The sequence below is a fragment of the Mastomys coucha genome, unplaced genomic scaffold (genome assembly GCF_008632895.1).
Source record: "Mastomys coucha isolate ucsf_1 unplaced genomic scaffold, UCSF_Mcou_1 pScaffold5, whole genome shotgun sequence".
Lineage (NCBI taxonomy): Eukaryota > Metazoa > Chordata > Mammalia > Rodentia > Muridae > Mastomys > Mastomys coucha.
In genome coordinates this window covers 117539119-117560709 of record NW_022196911.1, presented here as the reverse complement: position 1 = coordinate 117560709, position 21591 = coordinate 117539119, and the positions used below count along the sequence as shown (strand labels likewise).

General features: G+C 45.4%; 1 protein-coding gene across 6 annotated transcripts in view; it reads left to right on the top strand.

Annotated features, from left to right (window-relative positions):
• Positions 1 to 3203: 3203 nt before the first annotated feature.
• Positions 3204 to 21591, top strand: part of Csnk1d (casein kinase 1 delta) — a 36768-nt gene continuing 18380 nt past the window's right edge. For 5 of the 6 annotated variants that reach the window (XR_004113778.1, XR_004113777.1, XM_031354928.1 and 2 more), the window contains exons 1-2: positions 3204 to 3609; positions 11424 to 11534. Coding sequence is in view for 3 of the 6 variants with exons in the window: in XM_031354928.1 (XP_031210788.1) it covers positions 3534 to 3609; positions 11424 to 11534 (187 nt within the window). In the remaining 3 variants the exon portion in view is untranslated. Of the gene's footprint in view, positions 3610 to 4413; positions 4612 to 11423; positions 11535 to 21591 lie in introns of all 6 variants that reach the window. The other variant, XR_004113779.1, reaches the window with a different exon arrangement.

Below are 21591 nucleotides of genomic sequence, written 5' to 3'. Positions count from 1 at the left end.
GTTCACTCCTGAAGTGTGTGCTACTTTGGGCTTCTTTGTGGGGAGTATAAAGCGGTGAAATCTGGGGGTGTGGAGACTCAATGGTTTGGTGGCTAAGAGCTTGTGTTGCTCTTCAGAGGAGTTAGGAATTTAAATAAAACGAAGCTAAAATGGTGGAGGCTTGGCGGTGCGATGATGACTTGCAGAATTTAAATGAGCAAGCTGCATGGAAGGTGATCTCCAGATAAAGGGTATATACACTCATACAGGCTGCTCAACAGGAGACAACTTTCATAGTTCCAAGGGGGAGGATGCGTTTATTCTGTCCCCAGTCTCCTCTTTTTCTGGTGGCTTAGGATGAAAGGCAGGCTGGCTCCTCTCCACTCGCCAGACATAGCTTCCCAACTTGGATTTGGAAAGTGAACCTTACCCTGTGCCTGGGAGGCTGAAGAAATCTGGGCTGAAGCCAAGTGGTCTTGTATGAACTTGGAAGCTCACACCTACTACAAGCATTGGGGGTGGGCGGAATCTGCAGATACATACAACCCTCACAGCGAAGCCCAGTGGGCAGAGATACGGCTGTGCTCAGCAAGGCCATGGTGGAATCTATACTCCAAGTTGTTGGGGGCACCTGGAAAGTTGCCAAGCTCCCCAACTCCAACGAGGGCTACTCAAACCTTCCTGAGACAACTTTGCTTCTGCTGGGGTTTGTGGTTAAAATAGACTTTAGTTGGGCGGGGGTGCCTAATCTATAACATATGTAGGGAGTCCAGGTATGAGTTTTGAGGGAATGCCTAAATCAGCACCCTTGATGGGAAGTGAGGGTAAGGGGGGAAGCCAGGCCCTCACAAAAGCTACCCAGGTCCTCAGGACAGCATCTATACCTTGTTGTCTTGCTGTGGGCTGGCCTGGCCTCATGTCCACACTGGGCTGGACATCTGATCACAGGAGTCATTTGTGAAGCTGATGTTACAGAGGCTTTAGTGTGCGTATCTCTTAGGGTCACCATGAGCCAGAAAGCTAACAAGGTTATGTCCAGCAGAACACAGCATATTTGCTAAGCACCTGTGTAGGCCTTTGTGTGGGCATTGTTACTGCAGAAGGGTCTACAGGCCTGGTACTTGGGCCCCTCTCAAGAGTGTTCAAATTACTAGCAGCGTGGTGAGAGGGTGGAGCATGAGTATAGAAAGAACCTGAGCTTCAGAAGTGCCAGTGGTGAAGAGCCGCCATGAGCTCAGTCTGTGCGATTCCCACCCAGCATGCCCAGGATGCCCAGGGGATGGCTATAGCTTTGGCACACACTTCCTGCAGCAAGGTACTGTGATAAGAAGCCAAGAACCCCGGCACAGGACACTTGCAGATGACCTTCAAAAACCAGAGCATTGATCCTGCCTGGGGCTTCTTCCATGCACTGCCTCCTTCTGACAAGCAAGTAAGTAAAACACAGGAAGAACTTTGGTCACTTCATCAGCTGACTGTCCTGATTACAAGAAATAGGAAGGGCGTGTAGGACCCTAGGGCATACAGCAGCTCACACCCTCTGTTCCCTATTCCAGACAGAACAGGTGCTTCCAGAGACAAGACTGCTAGGTCAAGATCAGGCCTGAGGTTGTTAAGAGAGAGGTTAGGCCAGACACCAGGTTTACTGTTTCCAGTTCAATATATGGGCTTCTAGGATGAAGTTAGGTGTTGTTCATCAACAGAAGAAAAAATTATAATTGAAGTCTGTCAGTAAGATTATTTTTACTACTCTGGTTGAGTCTGGCTCTAACTCCTGCACTAGAAAACTGGGCAGTTCCCCATACCTGCCATTCAGTGACCACTGGTTTCAGTTTGCCTTCTGGTGTCTTCTGTCTCCAGCCACACTGTGTAATGCTCCCCAACCTGATAGGTGACTGTGTGCAGGCAGGCACTGCAGGACCATGGAAAGGAAGGGTGGTGGAGCCAGGAGACATATGCTCCATGTGCCTCTGCAGGACAATTGCTGAACTGCTTTTCTTGCTCACAAGGCACTGGTTGCTGAAGTGCCATGCAGCTTTCTACCTGTGCAGAGTAGTGTGTTGTGGGTGCTGGCTGACCAAATATAAGCATTACATTGATCTATGACAATTGTGTTCTGGGGCTGTTGAGATGGCTCAGCAGGTAAGAGCACTGACTGTTCTCCCGAAGGTCCTGAGTTTGGATCCTAGCAACCACATAGTGGCTCACAACCACCCGTAATGAGATCTGACGCCCTCTTCTGATTAGTCTGAAGACAGCCAAAGAGAGTGCCAGGCCAGAGTGAGTGGGCCAGCAGAGGGCCTGAGTTTAATTCCCAGCAGCTACACACATGATGGCTCACTGTACAGCTACAGTGTACTCATACACATAAAGTAAATAAAATAAATCTTAAAAAAAAAAAAGACAATTGTGTTTCTGGCTGGGTGGGAGTGAGCCTAGAGAAGCATCTATTTGGAAGGTTGTTCCCTCCTGGTTAGGGTGCACCTCCTGTGTGGTAGCTCCTTTAAAGCCCCTCCCCAGTGGTCAGAACAGACAGCCAAGTCTTGGAAGCTGGCCGTCAGCCTGAACTTGAGTATTCATGTTTGTGTTTGCCAGGAAGAACATTCTGATCCAATACAGACCAGATAAAAATGTTGACTCGCTCTCCAGGCAGATGGCCCTGGAGAGAGACCAGAGTCTGGGACATACCCTCTACACTCTCAGTGAACTCAACATTTACCTTCCTGCCCACCGTGGGTCCCAGGAAGACCTCTTTTCTTCCACCCTTGACGTGAGGGAAGCTGGCAGGCAACAGCAGGCACGTTTTGTACCTACCATTCAAAGCCCAGGATTGAAGATTCCTACAAAAGCTAATTGTCTACCTGTGACCTCAGAGCCAGGCCTGGACGGCCCTCTCTGTCCTTGTTTCCCTATCCAAAAGACCTTTCCCGGCATTTTCAAAAGGAACTGCCATTTGGCTTCTTTGCCTGTTTAGGGGCAGGGTCGCTGTAGCCCAGGTTGGTCTCGAACTCCAAGGGCTGGAACTACAGGAATTCCTTACCACACATGGCTTAACTTCCTCGGATTTCTATTGGAGACAAGTGGGCAGACCAAAAGAGACCGGCTGTAGTCACCCTGCGGGGAAGGTGGACATCAGGACAGAGAAACAGGCCTTGCGACTGCGCAATCCATCAAGCGGCCAAGCCCCGCCCCCGAGCACGGAGGCCCCCGCCCCTTTGGGTTGCTAGGGGAAGTGACGTCACAGCGCGATGGCGGCGGCTCCTTTAGGCAGCTGAAGGGGGATTTAGGCCCGGAAGATCCGAGTCCATCCGCGGCGGGGAGAGGGCGAGCGGGGCCGGCAGGGGCCGGAGCAGCGGCGGCGGCGCTCGGACTGTCCCATCCGCCCCGTATTGAGGCGCTGAGAGCGACGGGGCGACCGGAAAGCGATGGTGAAAGCGGGGCCGTGAGGGGGGCGGAGTCGGACCGGACCCGCAGTAGCGGCAGCAGCGGCGCCGCCTCCCGGAGCGCAGACCCAGGAAGCGGCCGGGCGGGCAGTAGCGAGCCGCACCGCTGCCATGGAGCTGAGGGTCGGGAACAGGTACCGACTGGGTCGCAAGATCGGCAGCGGCTCCTTCGGAGACATCTATCTCGGTGAGGCCCGGCGCCATCGAGCACCCAGGGGCTTTGCGGGTCGGCGGGCGGGGTCCCCGGCAGGCCGAGGCCTGCGTAGGACCGGAGTGGACACCCGGCCGCTCGGCATCCCCGCGGGCCGAGGGCCAGGGCACCGGTCTCGGCCAGACACTAACGGCCGCTGTGCGAGCGCGGCCGGGGGGCTGGGCGCGGCGGGTCAGGGTGGGGTGCGGGGAAGGGCTGGGGTACAGGCTGGGCTTGGGGGCTGCAGGACCGTGGGGGCAGAGCTCGGAGCGTGTCCGGGGAGTGGTCGGGGACCCGGGAGAGGAAGAACAAGGCCTAGAGGCAGGGGACAGCGGGCCTCGGGAAGAGGTGGTGGGGTGTCAGAGGGCGTGGGAAAAGGACAGCGGGCCTGGGCCGGGGGACAGCGGGGAGGGGGAGGGGAGAGCAGGGCAGGGGAGGGCAGCGGGCTGGGGGTGGGGCCCTGAGGGGGCAGGGCCTGGGCCGGGCCACAGCATCCTCCCCTACCTAAGGTCACCGCGGTAAACAAAGGCCATGCTCTACTCCGCAAAGGGTCTGGTCCTGGTCCTTATCCCCGCAGTGTCGTCCTGGATGTTTTCATGTGTAGGGGAGAAATGTCAAAACAATTCAGATGTAGTGTGGAGGTGGGGAGTGTCCCAGTCAGAAATGGGGAAATGACTGACTGATTTCTAAGGGTTCTTGGGGCTGCCTGGGCCTGCTCTTTTCCACAATGGCATCTCCACTTAGCTGACCCGCTGCAGGGATCACCCATAGCCTCCTGGCTGTCACCTTACTCCAAAACAGGACTAAAAATCTTCCCAGTGCCTGTCCTGGTTGGGGTCTTCAGGATATGTTGAGCGTCTAAGTTGACTACTGGACACCCGGAAATCAACAGGAATGAAGTTTTGATGAATGCAGATACATTCAGTGTCGAGATGTTGGCAGAATAGAGGGGAGAGAAGTGGTGTGGAAGTTCTTTTGACGGCCCTCAGAACTCTCAAGGTAGACATGAGAATCCTAGACTTGGGGTTAAACTATCCTGGGTTATGTCAGACTTAACGGTGAAAGGATATACATGTAATTAAAGGTTTGCTTAAACCTGATAGTTGGGGATTTTTAAATAAAAACTTGCCTCTGCATTTCATAGTAGAATTATAAGTTGTTCCAAAGCCCCTTGAGAACTTGGAGCTTCTGGTGGTGAGCTTCCTTTTTGGGGTAACCGTTCTCTGTTGAGCAGTAGCCCATCCCCAGCATTTGTTTGGCTGTTGTAACTCCGATGGAGAGTCAGGAAGAGGGAGTGCTTTGAGCCCTGCCTTTCAGGCTTCCCAAGTTTAAGAACTTCAACTCCTCTTAGGACCTTGATAGCTAGCAGTGTGGGTGAACAACTGGCCCATTTGGGTAGTTCATAAGTATTTATGGTGCCTGGTAGTATACGGGGTAACTGCTATGTGCCTGCCACGTGAATACCTTTGAACCTGAACTTCTTGCCAGAGTGGTCTGATGAGTAAAATGTGCTTTAGAGATACTTAGGGTTTGCTTATTTAAATATTTATAACCAAGTAGCGAGCCAGATGCCTTCTCGGCAAATGTTTGGGAGTCAAAGTGCTAGGTCAATTGGAGCTGTTTGGCTTATTTATAGAACAATAGATTTTGGCAGAAGTTTAACCTCAGGATATAGGAGCTATACTGAAAACCAATCCATTAGCCACCCTTTCATGAGCATCAGAAAATAGGTATTTTGAAACTTTTTGTTCCCTGAGATTTTGCCAAAAGGTTTTGTACTTTCTGGAGATTGATTGATTCTAACAGCCAGTTGTGCTCTGGTGGTCACATGTCATTCAGGTGTGTAAACCATTCTCCAGGAGAGTGTAAGCTGTTTTGGGGTTGCAGCTTAGTCACATCCCTTCTGCCCCATCTGGTTCCTACGGCTTTAAAAAGAAAAAGCCGGGTGGTGGTGGTGCACGCCCTTGATCCCAGAACTTGGGAGGCAGAGACAGGCCGATTTCTAAGTTCGAGGCCAGCCTGGTCTACAGAGTGAGTTCCAGGACAGCCAGAGCTACACGGAAACCCTGTCTCAAGAGAGAGAGAGAGTGGGGAGGGGGAGGGAGGGAAAGAGACACCCACCTCCATCCAGAGCATGGGACAGGACATCAGGGACAAGACAAAGGGCTGAAAAACTGTTTTGCACCAGCAGATGCATATCCTGCCCAGGGTCTTCCACAAGTGTGTGGGTGGTGGCTGGCTTAGACACAGGCCTGGGCATAGCATTTGGTCACAGGAGCTAACCTTTTGCAGAAAGTTTTAATTTGGCGATGACTCTGTTGTGCTCCAAGATGGACACTGGATCCTAGGGTTAGAGTCACTGGCTTATCTGTTTGCCATTGTGTGAAGGGTTTTTTTGTTGTTGTTGTTATTTTGTTTAAGGCATGGTCTCACTATGTAGCCCTGACTGGCCTTGAACTCAGAAATCTGCCTTCTGAGTGCTGTGTGCCAGCATGTCGGGCCTACAGTGTGCCTTTGGAGGGGGGCGGAGATTTAAGTACTGCCAGTCTTTCTCTCTCCCCACTTGGCTCTCAGCCCTCATTACTGTCCTTTGAAGCTACCCTCTTGGGGAACTGAACATGAAATGAGCGATTCAGAATAAGATAGGCTAGAAAAGCAGGTCTGCAGGATGGTTTGGAGACAGAGGACCTGATGACAATGCGTGGATTGGCTCACCTATACCGGAGGTCAGGAGCCATGTGAGCATGAGTGGAGTTGGATCCTCATCTTGAAGTCTGTGTGACATGCATTCTGGTGCAAGTGTAATTGAAAAACATTCAAACTCTCCCACTTTGGTACTCTTCATAAAGCACTTTATTCTTCCAACAGGGTTCTTTCTGTTTTAAGCCTGAGAGTTGGGGGTTTGTATATTTCTTCCTTAGACATTTTTACATAGAAATATGTAAAACTGTGATCATAAGTCATTAAACCTGTGCTTGTGCCTTCCTGATGGCCTGCTGTGCCAACAGGCAGGAGGAGAGTCTGTAGTGACCTGCCACGCCATTGTTGATATCTTTTCTAAAACTGCTTCTTTAGAGGGAAGTGGCATCTTGCATCTATTTCTATTTCTTGATTGCCCAGGTTTTAGAAAGCCCAGTCTCAGTCTTTGTCTAAGCCAGCCAGATAGAGAATGTGCCACTGCCCACACGCCTGTAGATGACCCCTGGGCAGAAGCATTTGCTGGTTTGAGCAGCCTCTCTGTCCTAACCTCACCCCAGTGCGTGTTGTTTTGGAACATGTTGGGAACCAGTAGAAAGAAAGCCCTTTTGCTGGTACCGTGCCACTTGCTAACTTTCGTTTCTTTTTTAATTTTATATGAATGTTTTGTCTACATACTGTATGTATGCAGTGCCCTTGGAGGCCGAAAGAGGGTATAGAAGTCCCTAGAACTAGAGTTACAGACTGTTAATGTGCAGCTAGTGCTCTTAACTGCTAAGCCATCTCTCCAGTCCCTACTAGATAACATTTTAAAACAGAGATTATACTCGTAAGTCAAGTTTGTTCCCAGCCCAAAGGAGGCCTGGGTAACTTAGGAAAGAGTTTGCAGTGCGGGCTAGCCTGGTGTCCAAGTTGTCCGGTGTTATGAAGTAAGTTAAAGTCTGTTCAGTGGAACAGTGTAAGCCCAGCCTACAAAGTGCAAGAAAGGCAAGACGAGTATTAGCTACCTACTGTTTTTGGCAGCTGCTTTTATCCTTATTTCTCCTCTGGAAGCAAGCAGTAAAGTCTGAGGATGTCATTGGTAAAATGGGAGTTTCTTGTCCGCTGTATGAATTTGTTCTTTACACATTATTCCAGTTTCTCTGCACCTCAGCTGACAGTGTAGTCAGATTTCATGTGTCTAAGCATCCCTTGGGAGTTAAAACTTAGTAGCATTTTCATCTAGTTTTTCTCCTCATAACCTTGAATGGCTTCTGAACACTGGTGGTTAATGAGAGTAGTACTTCTGATCTCATAATGGCCTTCAACAGGAAGGGTGTTTTTTTAAGAAAAATGTGGTGTGCCTACATGCACGTGTGTTTACATGTGGGTGCATGTGTATATAGGGTGCACATACATGTGGAAGTCAGAAACTGACATCAGTGGCTTCTCAGTCCCTCCCTACTTTATATATTGAGGCAAGCTCTCTCACTTGAAACCAGAAGTCCAGGCTGTGTGCTTCCTGCATGTGGGGTGACAGGTGGGATGCCATACCTACCTGGCATTTAAGTAGGTGCTAGGGATCTAAACTCTGGTCTTTGTGCTGCGGTAGTAAGTGTTGCCTACTGTGCCAGACATCAAAGAATTAAATTTACCCATTGTTGGAGAAAAGTCAAGGCTGACGTCCTGGTACCACCCAAAAAGGAACTAAATATACAGAAAGAATTCACAGAGTTCTGACAGCTTATGTGACTACCTTACAGGACAGATCTAGAACTGAGACAATAATGGTGAAACCACAACTTGATTTTTGTCCTGTATTTGGACTTGCAGGAAGGTCCACCCTGGGCCTCGAATGCCCACCATGTTTGTAGATGTCCTATATAGTCAAAACTCTAGGATAGCTTTGAACCTAAGTCAGTATTGAGTGTTGGGGACAGGGAAGTCACTAGATTTCTTTGTGTTGTTCTGCCCAGTGTGACTACTTTGAATAAAATCTCCTTTATTTTATTTTATTTTTTCAAAACTTAGCCCTGGCTGTCTTGGAACTCACTCTGTAGTCCAGGCTGGCCTCAAACTCAGAGATCCACCTGCCTCTGCCTTCCCACCTACCACTGCCTAGCTGTTTTGTTGTTGGTTTTGGCCTTTTTTTTTTTTTTTTTTTTTTTTAAATATGTTTTGCCTGCTTACATGTCTGTGCACCACATGCTTGCAGTGCCTGAGGAAGCCTGAAGAAGATGTCTAATCTGTTTCGAGTTATAAGGTGTTGACTGCCCTGTGGATACTGGAAAATAAGCCCAGGTCCTCTGGAGAAGCAGTCCAGACAAGCTAGATCCTGATGAGAGTGACTAGCATTTGGGCTTGTCATTCAGTGTTCTCTTCCTGCCCTAGACCGTGTTACGTGCTGGGTTAGGTTCATGACACCTTTTTGGACTGCTCAACTTTAGGGCTTCCAAATAAATGTTTTTATCTGTTCTGCATCTGAACCCCTGATTACAATGGCATCTTTGAGGTTCTAGTATCGCTTCTGGTAGCCTATATCAGACTGATATGTGGTAGAAAACCTGGTATTGTAAGTTTCAGTAGTGTATTTCTGAGTTCAAGGACAGCCAAGGCTACACAGAGAAGCCCTGTCTCGAAACCGTCCCCCCGCCCCAAAAAAAAAAATTTGTTTTCTCAGTAGTGTAAGTCACTACCAGAGCTCCTAGTCTTCTGTGTTTGGCCCAGGAGCAATGTAAGGTCTGCACTAGATTAGCGTGCTTGTGGGGCTCAGGAGATGTGGCCTACTGGGTTAATAGGACAGAAATACAGGGCTACAAACCAGTGAGTTTGCATTGGCACCTGTAAGACAGATGGAACTTGTAGCTGCTTAGTCTTTATACACAGGTGACACAGTTTCTGGAGTCAGCCTTGTGCTGTCCTCTCAAGTCAGTATGTCCTGTGCTATCTGCTACTCTCCTGACTGTTGGACTCAGTCCAGCCCTCTTACTCGGTCCTGCAGGTTTTTTTTTTTTTTTTTTTTTTTTTTTGTGCACAGTATATGGCATTAGCTTCATGAAGAGATGTAATTCATTAGTTTATGTCATTGGCTGCATGAAAAAAAATGTAATTAAAGCCGGATGATGTGGCTCACACCTTTAATCCCTGAAGAGGCAGGCAGATCTCCGAGTTCAAGGACAGCCAGAACTACACAGAAACTTTCTTGGAAAAAAGAAAAAAAGTTGAGGTGTGGGGAAAAATGGTGTAATTCACATTATGTTGTAGAGTTGTCATTGGTCATTTTTCCCCAAGGCTGCAGGAGTGATTCGTCATGGCATGAGCTATATAGGAGCCACAGAAGTAATGCTAGAGAGAGGTGTTTCCACCTTCCTGGAGATCCTGATCCAGTAGACTGGTTGGCCCCAGCCTGTCTTGTCCCTGTGGACCTGCCAGTTAGCTGTGACGATATGGTGTCCCAGAGAGTACTGCTTTGGGGTTCAGAGAGTTGCTGACATAACTGGTGAAGTGAGTCACCATAGCTCCTGGCTGGCAAGTTCAGCTCAAAGTCTAGGTCCTTAAAAGTATTCAGAGGTCATTTTTCATCTGTAGATGCATTTTAGATGAAGTCATTTCTTGTGTAAGTGAATAAGTTGCCCTGCCTGTAGGCAAAAAGAATAAGATATATTGCTTCTTGCTACTAGTGTCTCATAGATTTCTTGTGGAATAGTAAATGAATAGTAAATGAAGTTCTTAAACCTAGATTGGTCAGTGGTAATCCTGTTATTCTTATGGATCTGCAACATTGGCAATTGGCTTTCCACCCAGATGTTCTCGGAGCAGCCTACCATCTGACACACAAATGATTTGTCTATGATTCTTGGGTGGCAGTAGACATAATTTGTTGGCTTTAGGTTGTCCCTATGCTTATGGGCCTTGCTCCACCATCCACCTAAGTGACTCATTAACTGTTTCCTCAGCTCCCTGTGAAACTCTTGCATACCCCTCCTGTCTCAGTTGACAAAGAGATTGAGTCACGGAGAGCTAGCCAGGCTGCTCAGTCCACAACTTATCTACCTAGCACAGAATCTGTTCATGTGTGGTTGTATCAGGCTCTATTAAAAAAAAAATTCCATGTTAATCTTTTTCAAATAACTACAGTCGTGGAAGTATAGAATTGCTTGTCACTTAGAGACAGCCTGTCAAGGAGGAAGGCTGTGTGGTACGTTAGGCTGTTTTTATCAGGTTCCTGGATGTACCACGTGGAGGCAGGAAATCCAAAGCATCTTGGACCAGGTAGACTGGGGAACATTTATGTGGGAGCCTTTAGAGTGAAGCTTGAAAGGGGCGCTTACACATGAAACTGTCTTTACCTCCAAACTCCTCAGCCCTAGTCATCTTAGCATTGTCACAAACTAACAAAAACTCTGTGTCCCCATGGGGGTGAGGTGGCACCTGCCTTTAATCCTACTATTTATGAGACAGAGGTAGGCCAGTCTGATCTACCAAAAGAAGGTTGGGGAGTTATCCTTGGTTTAGTTGAGGTCTTTGCTGAGCCTGTGTTAGTTTATCTGGAGAGGATTGTGTCCACATGAGAAAGTGTGGAGCTGTGTGGGTGGATGTCAGGCTTGTCTGGCCTGAGATTGGGAGGAGGGAGAAAAGGGGAAAACCTGGCTCTCCTCTTGGAAGACTCAAGCATGCTCCAGAACGCCTATCAACACCACAGAGAAGCATCCTATTGCTCTGCCTTAGTTAGCCCTAAGTGGGTGAAGGAGTAGGGCCTGTAGCTATATTGACTGGCTGGTGGGTACAGTGGGTTCAGGTGAAAATGGAAGGTAGAATGCCAAAGATGTTTTCTTATATGTTTTTGAGTAAAGATAGCTTTCTGTCTTGGTCAGCAGTAGTACCTTCTCTTAATAGGAAGTACAAAGCCTCTATCATTTAGTCCCTCTCAGGAAACCAGTACTATAAGGAAGGGGTAGGGTGTGGTTCGGTGGCATGGTTTTAGCCATGTGCAAGGGTGTTGGATTCCATTCCTAGCACTGTTCCTGCCTCACAAAGATGTAAAGGATATCAAATAGCACTTGTCCTTTTCTGCAGCAAGCTTTGGGTTATGTGGTAGACATAAAATAATATATGTAATTTTCTTTGTTTCTAAGGTACGGACATTGCTGCAGGGGAAGAAGTTGCCATCAAGCTTGAATGTGTCAAAACCAAACATCCTCAGCTCCACATTGAGAGCAAGATCTACAAAATGATGCAGGGGGGAGGTAAGGTTCACTTCTGTTAAATGTCTACCCATAGCACAGATACAGAAGAAAGATCTCACGCCCCCAAAGACGAAGTATAACTTTAATGTATTTTGCTTATGAACTACCTTTATTAGCTTCCCATTAGATGGTAATGTCTTTGAAATCTAGATTTTGTGTAAGTTTCAAAGTAACATGCTTCCTGCTAGTTGGCCTCTTCTAGGTCACATGCTTTCCTTAGAACTTGAGGGTAGTCCCATAAAACTCTGAAGTTTCAGTTTTCTCTTGGATAGGAGTTTTGAACATAACTTCCCTGACTTCCAGCTAAGTCACTGCTCTCAGTTCTGTAAAACTTTACTGCAAAACCTTGGAGTACTAAATAGTTTGCCTCATGAAGCAGGTGCTCTAATTTGAGGCTTTCAAGACCATGAGGTCCAGCCCCACCTCCTAGGATAGGAACCTGCTTGTGACAGGCTTTGTATCTGAAAAACATACAAAAAACAGCAGAAGCCTCTGTGGTGCTGTGATAGTTTGACTAGGGAGGAGAGCCCCCACCATGTGACAGTCCCTTTTTTGGCCTCGGCGGGGAAAGGGAAACTATTGGTTTGATGTTTTGTTGCCCTCTGTCAGCAAAAGCAATTTAATTCTACCTCTGCTGGAAACTGACTTGCTCTAACAAAATATCTAAAGCAGTAGCTGTATGTAAGCTGTTATGTATCCGTCTCGGTGGCCATTGTATTCCTTTAATGTCCATTGTAGCCTATCCTGGGTATTAGAACCAGGGGAGGCCATAGGTAGATGAACACTTCCTGGTGACATACACACATGCCTTCCAGACTTAGGGCTGGTGCACATAGGAACTCACAGAGACTGTGTATGGGCCTAAGCCAGATGGGTTCCCAGCCCTGAGAGAGGAAGTAGACACAAGGGACCATCCCTAAATCAAGCTAGCTCCAACTGATAAGTGTTCACGAAGGAAAAGTTAGTTTTCTCCAACAGAGTATCACCAGGTATACAAAACAAAGCACTCTTAAGCAGTAGATGACCAAGACGGAATGAACTCAGTGGCATTTTTGGAGGTTCCTTGTCTCATAATGATTTGTTTGAACATTTTTGTTCCTTTTTCCTTTTGCTTTTATGATTTCTGGTGTTGTGTGTTTATGGGATTTCTCTGTGTGTTTCTGTACCTGTATGTGTTTCGTGTGCTCTTTATTTGGTTCTTCTGTTGTTTTACCCTATTCAATTTTGTTGGGTTTTATTTTTATCTTTATTGTCTCAAAAAGAGGTCGGCAGAGCCCCATTCCTGTACACCTGCCCTTTGGCACCATTTCAATAGGATGCCTTCATGAGGGCATTAGCTTTTGTAACAAGTGGAGTAGAACAAAATAACATAAGGATTAAACTTAATGCATTAAAGAGAATGTGCTAGCCTAGAGTGCTTAAGGTGATACAGCCTGACCGTGTTCAGAAAGGAGCATAGTGTGCTCCAGACAGGTCTGGCTCCAGCATCACTGCCATCTGCTTTGGTTACTATTCTTTGTGCAGTGACTCGTCCTATGTGTCAGTTGGTGCCCATCTTCCCAGGTTATGATCAGAGAAGTCCGGGACGGTGCCAGGTACCTGCTGGTGGGTAACATTACTTACTGTGTGGGCCCTTAATCATTTGCCCACATCCCTTCTCTAGACTCCTAGAATCCAGACAAGATTCAGAAGTGGGTGTTACTCATTCTTGGCCTTTGAATGTTGTTGTTCTGGCTTTGGTCAGGTTTTACTCTTGTTACCTACTCACTATAGCCCCACAGGTCTCTGTTTTAGGAAACACTCTGTCCAGGGAAAGGATGCACAGTTATGGCAGTGTTTGTTATCTAAGAGTAAATGGAGGTTGGCAGATACAAGATGGGGGATACACTTTGCTCAGAAACCACAAGGTATTGATCCCTGACATGTGTCATGTTTCTCTGTATAGGTGATAGGGGTCACTTTGCTGCCTTCTGAAAGGAACAAGTGCCTCTTTGGTTGTCTTGATCTTGTTTACCTTGGCTCTGGCTGTGAGAAAAAAAAAATGGAAAGCATGGCTGAAGTATGAGGTTTTATCTGGGAGACTAGTGGTGTCACAGTGCCTGATTGAGAGCTGCTGTGCTGGGCGAAAAGCCAGCTTGAGGTTCTGTGTGGTCGCTGTGCAGAAGGGAGGATCATGGGCTTTCCATAGGATACAGCCTCAGGATTGTGACCAGCCCAAAATCCAGTCAGGGAAATAGATTAAAGGTGAAATACTAGAAACAAACTGAGTTTTTAATCAGCACTTGGTGCTGCCAGATAAGACCTGGTAGCTTGTTTAACTGCTTGTTCCATTCCTAATATCCCAAAGTAGATTAGACCACACCTCAGTAACTCCTCAGCAAAAGCGCTGAGGAGCTCACATATGCTTCTGGGAAATATTAACTTGGCGGGAGGAGAGACTGGGTCTTTGGGATAGGATCTGGGTCGGGAACTAGGCACAGAATTTTTCTCTTTCATTTTGTTTGATTCTTGTTTCTTTCTTTCTTAGCAGTTGTCTGTTGCCCTGGATGGACCAGAACTCACTTTGTAGGCCAGGCTGGTGTTCTTTCTTCTGTGCCTCCCAAGTACTCTTGATAAGCCACCATGCCTGGCATTTTTGTTTTTGTCTTACGCTTTTTTTTACGATTTCAAATCCACAGTCTTCCTACTCTGCTTCCTGAGTGCTGGGGCTGGTGTGGGGCACTGTGCCCGGCACGTGATTGGTCATAGACTATGGATACCACTGGAGAACATGCAGCAAGTAAAGAGTCTGAGATATTAGAGTAAGAGATGCTTGAGACCCCTCCCTCACTCCCTTGTGTAGACGTGTGCCTGCCTAGTCCCCCTAGTTTTATCTCCCCTGGCCCTTGCTTACACATTGTTTGCCATGATTTAGGAGGTGTTGGGGCTTGTTGTGGAGTGCTGGGATGAAGCTCCATCCTGGCCTGTGCTAGGTCAGCATTCTCCCAGTGAACTGGAGCCGCAGCTGAGCTGCTGTTCTTTGTTGTCCTCCCACAAGAGAGATAATATTACTTAAAATATTTGACAAGCTTAATCTTAAAAGTTGCTGAAAATGAAATGAATTTTCTTTTGAATTAATTTTGAGTATCCACATTTACATTGAAATACTTGTCAAATCATAATGGAAAGCACTTGCCTAGTACTTGTGTCTTCTAGTGTCTGGCCCCAGTTACTTATTTTGACATCTTAGACTCCATAAGGGTAAAGTACCCGTGTTTACAACTGTGAGCCACAGTGGGGGCAGCTCATTCCCAAGTCACAGCACAGACAGTAGTTAGGGTTTTTTCTTTAAATCTCTAGCAGCATTTTCCAGGCATAGATCTACTTTGGATTCTGAATCTTGCTAGTATGAGATACTTGGCTTCAGAGTAGCAGTGGACCTGTTGCGGGAAGGATCTTTATTCTGCATTAGCAGGAGCCTTCTTGTTTTATAGTTACCTTCTTCCTAGACTTCACCAGTAGTTAGTTTCTGGTAGTTTGCTGAGTGTAAATTGAACCACAAATGAGACTCTACATCTTTTCCAGCCAGGGAATCTGTGAGCTTAGGAATCCTTTGCAAATGACGGTATTTAATCCAGTCACCAATACCATGGAAAAACAACACCGTTGTTTCCCATTGAAAAGGAAGGGGGTACCATCTATCACATACAACACCAGCCATGACACACCCCTGCTAAAGAGCATTTGGACACTATGGAGTGCAGTCATGCTATATGCACTTTGTAACCTTTTGTCAGTATATTCCTGGAACTTGTTTGCATATGACAGCATCTCCTAGAGATGTTGGGCTGGGGAGTTAGCTCAGTGGGTTGAAATATGGAAGGTGGAAACAGGAAAATCACCCAGAAGCTCACGGACCAGATAGATCCCTTGGAGTGCACGGGCCAGCAGCAGAAACCAAGAGAGACTACCTCAAACAAATTCCTAAAAAGATGTCTTCTTGCCTTTGTGTGCACAATGTGGCACAAACATGTAGATGCATATACATACAGATTAAGTAAACATTTAAAATATGGTCAGTTTAATTCAACAAAACTAGTTGCAAAATAACATACACTTTAAATATTATAACAAAATGTTTTTAAAATATCATTTATAGCCAGGTAGTAGTGGCACATACATTCCCTGCACCTGGGAGGCAGAGGCAAATGAATCTCTGTGAGTTTGAGGCCAGCCTGATCTGCAGATCAAGTTCCAAGACAGCCAGGGCTGTTAACATGGAAACCCTGTCTCAAAACTACAACAACAAAACATTTATGGTAACAAAATAGGAAGTATATGAGGTATTTAGGAATAATTTTTTTTTTGTTTTTTGTTTTTCGAGACAGGGTTTCTCTGTGTAGCCTTGCCTGTTCTGGAACTCACTCTGTAGACCAGGCTGGCCTCGAACTCAGAAATCCGCCTGTCTCCGCCTCCTAAGTGCTGGGATTAAAGGCGTGCGCCACTACTGCCCGGCAGAAATAAATTCTAAAATAGGCAAATACTCTGTGCAGAAAGTTATAGGGCTTTGTTGGAGAACCTAAAGAAGGCTCAATGTTAGTTCTCTCATAGTTGGCTTTAATGTTAAGTGAAATTCTAGTCAAAACAACAACCTCCCTTTCTCTCCGCCTCTTCTTTTTAAGTCAGAGTCTCTCTGTAGCCCTGGATGTATTAGAATTCACTATATAGACCAGGCTGGTCTTGAACTTGGTCAACCTCCCTTTGTCTCCTGAGATTAAACTGAGATTAACTGAGATTAAACATGTATACCACTATTCCCAGCTTTTTTTTTAAACCTGTATGTATGTGTTTGCCTTCATGTATGTATGTATGTATGTATCTGCATCACATGAATGCCTGCTGCCTTCAGAAGTTAGAAGAGAATGTTTGATCCCCTGGAACTGAAATTATATGTGCATAATTATGAGCCACTGTGTGAACTCTAGGAATCAAATTTATGTCTTCTGCAAGAGCAACCAAGGGCTCTTAACCACTGAGCCATCCCTCCAGCTCCATACACACACACACACACACACACACACACACACACACACACACACACACACGTGCGTGCTCTCTCTTTCTCTCAATACATTTTGGTTATATTGTTATCCTTCCCATCTCTGTAACACTTCAACTTCATAGTTTTCTCTTTCAAAGGATAAAAAGACAGGGAAAACTTTAAAAGGGGAAATAAGATAAAACCTAACAAAACAAAAAGCACATAGAGGAAAAAAGTTGTCTTTTGTTGTTGTTGGCCAATTTTCTGGACATATAGTCAGCTCCTGGAGAGAAGGGTGATACAAATACCCAATGACACTGCGCTGCAGAGAGTGGTTTTGCCTTTCCCAGCAAGTATCAGTTGCTCTTTGGATAGGGATGGGACTTTATGTCTGCTTGCCTTCTCAGTGTTGGGGTTGCATGTGATTTGAACCTGTGTAGATCTTGTCCAGTGACTCCTAGAGAACAGGATCACTAGACTTTAGAGGGGAAAGTAAAAAAGCCAAGATTAATGACAGTACTCATGAAGAAAAACAGCAGTTGCCTGAACATTTCATAGCTGCAGAGCTATGAAGATTATAAAGTTGTATGATTCTGGACAGGGCCAGGTCCCAAGCTTTCTCAGTGTGCTTCCAACTGAGAGATGTCCAGACGACTTGCAGTGGCCATTTCTGGGCCTGAAGCAGGAACTTGGACCATGTGGGAGCACATAAAAAGGCATGCCTCCTGGCCAACTCTGAGACAGTTAGGGCTTGAAAACAAATAACAGCAGTGTATTAATACACATTGGAGAGGGAATAACAATTGTCAGGTCCACGATATGTCTGCTGTGAATATAGCCATGATTTTCTATAAAGAAGATTGCAACTAAGAAGTAGTATTTGTAGCCGGGCGGTGGTGGCGCATGCCTTTAATCCCCAGCACTTGGGAGGCAGAGGCAGGCAGATTTCTGAGTTCGAGGCCAGCCTGGTCTAAAAAGTGAGTTCCAGGTCAGCCAGGGATATACAGAGAAGCCCTGTCTCAAAAAACAAAACAAAAAAACAAAAACAAACAAACAAAAAAAAGTAGTATTGTTCCCAGAGCTCTTGGCAGGACTGCTGAGCCCCACCTGCCCAGGCAGCTTGCTGTGCACTGATGCAGTAATCCCGTGGTTCTCACACCTGGTTCATTGACTGAGTCTGGATTTGTTTTTAGATGTCTGCCTGCTACACAGTATACTACGGCTCCAATTTACTTTTGCTCTGATTTAGTAGTTTCTTTTGCTGACTTTTGAGTTCATTGGTCTTCACAGTGTTTAATCTGCTTGGTTTTTTTCATCTTAGAGTTTTCAACTTTTTTTTTTAATTAATTATTTATTTATTTATTATATGTAAGTACACTGTTGCTGTCTTCAGACGCACCAGAAGAGGGCGTCAGATCTCATTACAGATGGTTGTGAGCCACCATGTGGTTGCTGGGATTTGAACTCAGGACCTTCGGAAGAGCAGTCAGTGCTCTTACCTGCTGAGCCATCTCACCAGTCCCCCGAGTTTTCAACTTTTGTTGTTAGGTGTGTATGTGTCTGTCTGTCTGTCTTTAACTTACTTTTTTTTTTTTTTTTTTTTTTTTTTTTTTTTTTTTTTTTTTTTTTTTTACTTTTTGGTTTTTCGAGACAGGGTTTCTCTGTGTAACCCTGGCTGTCCTGGAACTCACTCTGTAGACCAGGCTGGCCTCGAACTCAGAAATCCGCCTGCCTCTGCCTCCCAAGTGCTGGGACATGGAATTTAGTTATATTTAATAACAACTTTTTTTTGCATTATTGTGTTTTAATATGAGTCCCTCACATGCTAGGCAGCCCTTCCACTAGTGAGGTTTATCCCTATCACTTTTTTGTTTTTATTTTGAAACAGGGTTTCAATAAGTTACCCAGGCTGGTCTAAAAGTCACTCTGTAGTCCTAACAAGCTTCGAACTTGGGATCTTCTTGCCTCAGTTTCCTAAGTAGCTGGAATTATAGCCCCTTGGCATATTTTATTATAATTTTTAAGGCCCTTCTGTTGCAGGAAATATTAAAAAATGATCACTCTACAAACTCTTCTGCCCCAAGTTCTAGTGCCAGTACTGGCTGGCCACAATACTATGTCCTGGCGGGCTCCTGCTATTCTCTCCCAGCTAGTGAGTTCATCTCGCTTTCACTCAATGCTCCACACACCCCACAATCAGTCATCTAGTGCCCAGTTACCTGGTAGAAACATGATTCTTAAGGCTTAGTTATTCAAGCAGGTATATTTATCAATAAGATCACAATTTACAAGATGCCAATACAATAATTTCAGAGCCAAATGATAAAGATAATGCTTTAACCCAATTCTAACCTTATGAAAACCTTAGCTGCTTGTGGCTATTTAAAGCCACACAGGGTCTGGATCATCTTCCTGTTCATCTGCCTCCATGTTGACTTCTTCAGCTTCTCCCTGACCTCCAACCTGTCTCACACCTAAACTTCTAGCTCCGCCTCTTTATTCTTGTCCAACCCAGGGCTGTCGCTGCCCTAATGTGATTGGACAGAACTTTCTCTCAAAATACAAATTGAACACAACTATTGCATATTGTAAATTATATGGTATAAGATAGATTTAATACCCATCCAACATTTTTGTCAATAAAATTGAACACTATCCTCTATCCTAACTTAAAAGACAAAAACTTTGTACCTGGCTATGTCTTGGCTTAGATTGGATGCCATCTGAAAACCATCTTCTCAGAGTAAAAAGCCTGGGCTGGCTAGGGGACTATGGAGTTCTTCAGCCCCATCAGAAATCCAAGAACAACTGATAATAATTGAAAATATATAGGAAGCCTAACACAGCTTCCAAAAATGTAGCCAATTGATAGAGTCTGCTGAACTCCTGGACAGTCCTTACTTCAAAGCATTGGAGCATTGGTCTCCAGCCTTCTGGCCCATGAATGTCTGACAGACAAGAGAAACAGGAATATTAGGGACTCTCCTACTCTGTTTCAGCAGACTTAAGCTGTCCTAAGTCTGTGTGTGTGTCCTTCCTTTGGACAGTGTTTGTCTGTAGATGAAGAGGCAATTCTTGCCTGGTGGCTGGCTTGTGTTGCCACAACTGGAGCAACTCCAATGGTGCTCGATTTGTTCTGTGAATCTAAGACAGGGGAAGCTGTCAGGAACAGACTAGTCTCAACAAGTGAATAAATAATATTAAATGTCACATTCTGTGGATTTCTGATGTTTTTGAAAACCAACTATCTATGTAAGTAATCTGGACTGTTATCTGTTAACTACTCTCAGCTATTTTTAGTTAAAATCTTGAAAACACCCTAACAATAAACTCAGGGCCATGAATTTGTTATTTGGCCCTAAACTCACAGGCTTAAACATCTCAGATCTGTTTATAATAACAGCAAAAGAAGAACTGGGTTTAAGCCCTATATACTTCAAATATTTAATATCAATAGAAGACATTTATACCAGTGATAACCTTGATTTTTGTATCAAAATAAATTCTGTACCAAATAAGAACTTATGACTTTAACCTAGTAACAATTATAAAGATATCTATCAAATGAGATTATGGCTATACAATCAATTCTGGCTATTTCCTTCCTGTTCCAAATATGACCATTTCTACATTCCCTAGAAAGACAACCTATTAATTAACCCTCTCCAGCCCCACAAGTCCAGGGAACTGGGTCAACGACTCTACATAACTTCTTCAAGCTGAACATGGGTATTGAGATAGTATGGAGGGAGGGGGTAAGGGAAAGCAGGATTTTTTTTTTAAAGATGTATTTTATTTATTTTATGTATATGAGTACATATATAGCTGTACAGATGGTTGTGAGCCTTCATGTGGTTGTTGGGAATTGATTTAGGATCTCTGCTCGCTCTGGTCAACCCTGCTCGCTTTTGCCCAAAGATTAATCCATTATTATACATGAGTACACTGTAGTTGTCTTCAGACACACCAGAGGAGGGTGTCAGATCTCATTACGGGAGGTTGTAAGCCACCATGTGGTTGCTGGGATTTGAACTCAGGACCTTCAGAAGAACAGTCAGTGCTCTTACCCACTGAGCCATCTCACCAGCCCGGGAAAGCAGGATTTATTAGTCTCTGATGTCTGTGTCTTGACTGGATCCGGCTAAAGTCCAGGACATCAGGAGTTCAAGCAGGCCAGTTCAGCATGTCTGACGAGGTAATTCACCAAGGCTTATATTCTGTAATATATAAGTCTCAAAACAAATTTTCAGTATCATCAAGATATATTTTTTGTTTGATTCTCTGGAATCTAGTCCTCTGGGGGTCTTCCTTCATCATATATGATCCATATAACTCTAGAAGGTATAAATACCTTAATTACCTTTTCCAAAAACACCCTTTTCTACCAGTTCTAATATGTGGGCCCATTTCTCCATGCCTTTGCAACATGTCTCCCAACTTTTGAATGCCAACATTGAGAATCTTACCCTCTGTGTGTTAGGTATTTCTGTCATGCACATTCTTCCTCTGTTTCTAGGTTAAAGTCAAGTTACTTTTTAGTTATGTCTTTTTTGGTGAACTTGGGCTTGTGGTGGTGGTGAGGTCTTTCAGGCATCAGCATCATCTTTGTGAGCATCATCATACTTCTCTTGAGTTACTTTAGTACAGGGGTGAATTGAGTATCACTGCTAGAAGCAAAAGTAACTTCTGCACTTAAATACTTTTTGTTACTGTTAAGACAATGTCTCAGTATGTAGAGTTTCATTTTGACACTTTTATAGGGTAATAATGGGATCTAGGGTCAAGGATAACTTCATAGAGAAAAATGCTAAAAGCAAGCAGGACAGGCATGTCTGTGTAACCCTAACACTTAAGAGATAACAGAAGAAGTTGGGCAGTGGTGGCACACACCCTTAATCCCAGCACGTGGGAGGCAGAGGCAGGTGGATTTCTGAGCTTGAGGCCAGCCTGGTCTATAGAGTGAGTTCCAGGGCAGCCAGGGCTATACAGAGAAACTCTGTCTTGAGAAACCAGAAGAAGAAGGAGAGAGAGAGAGGG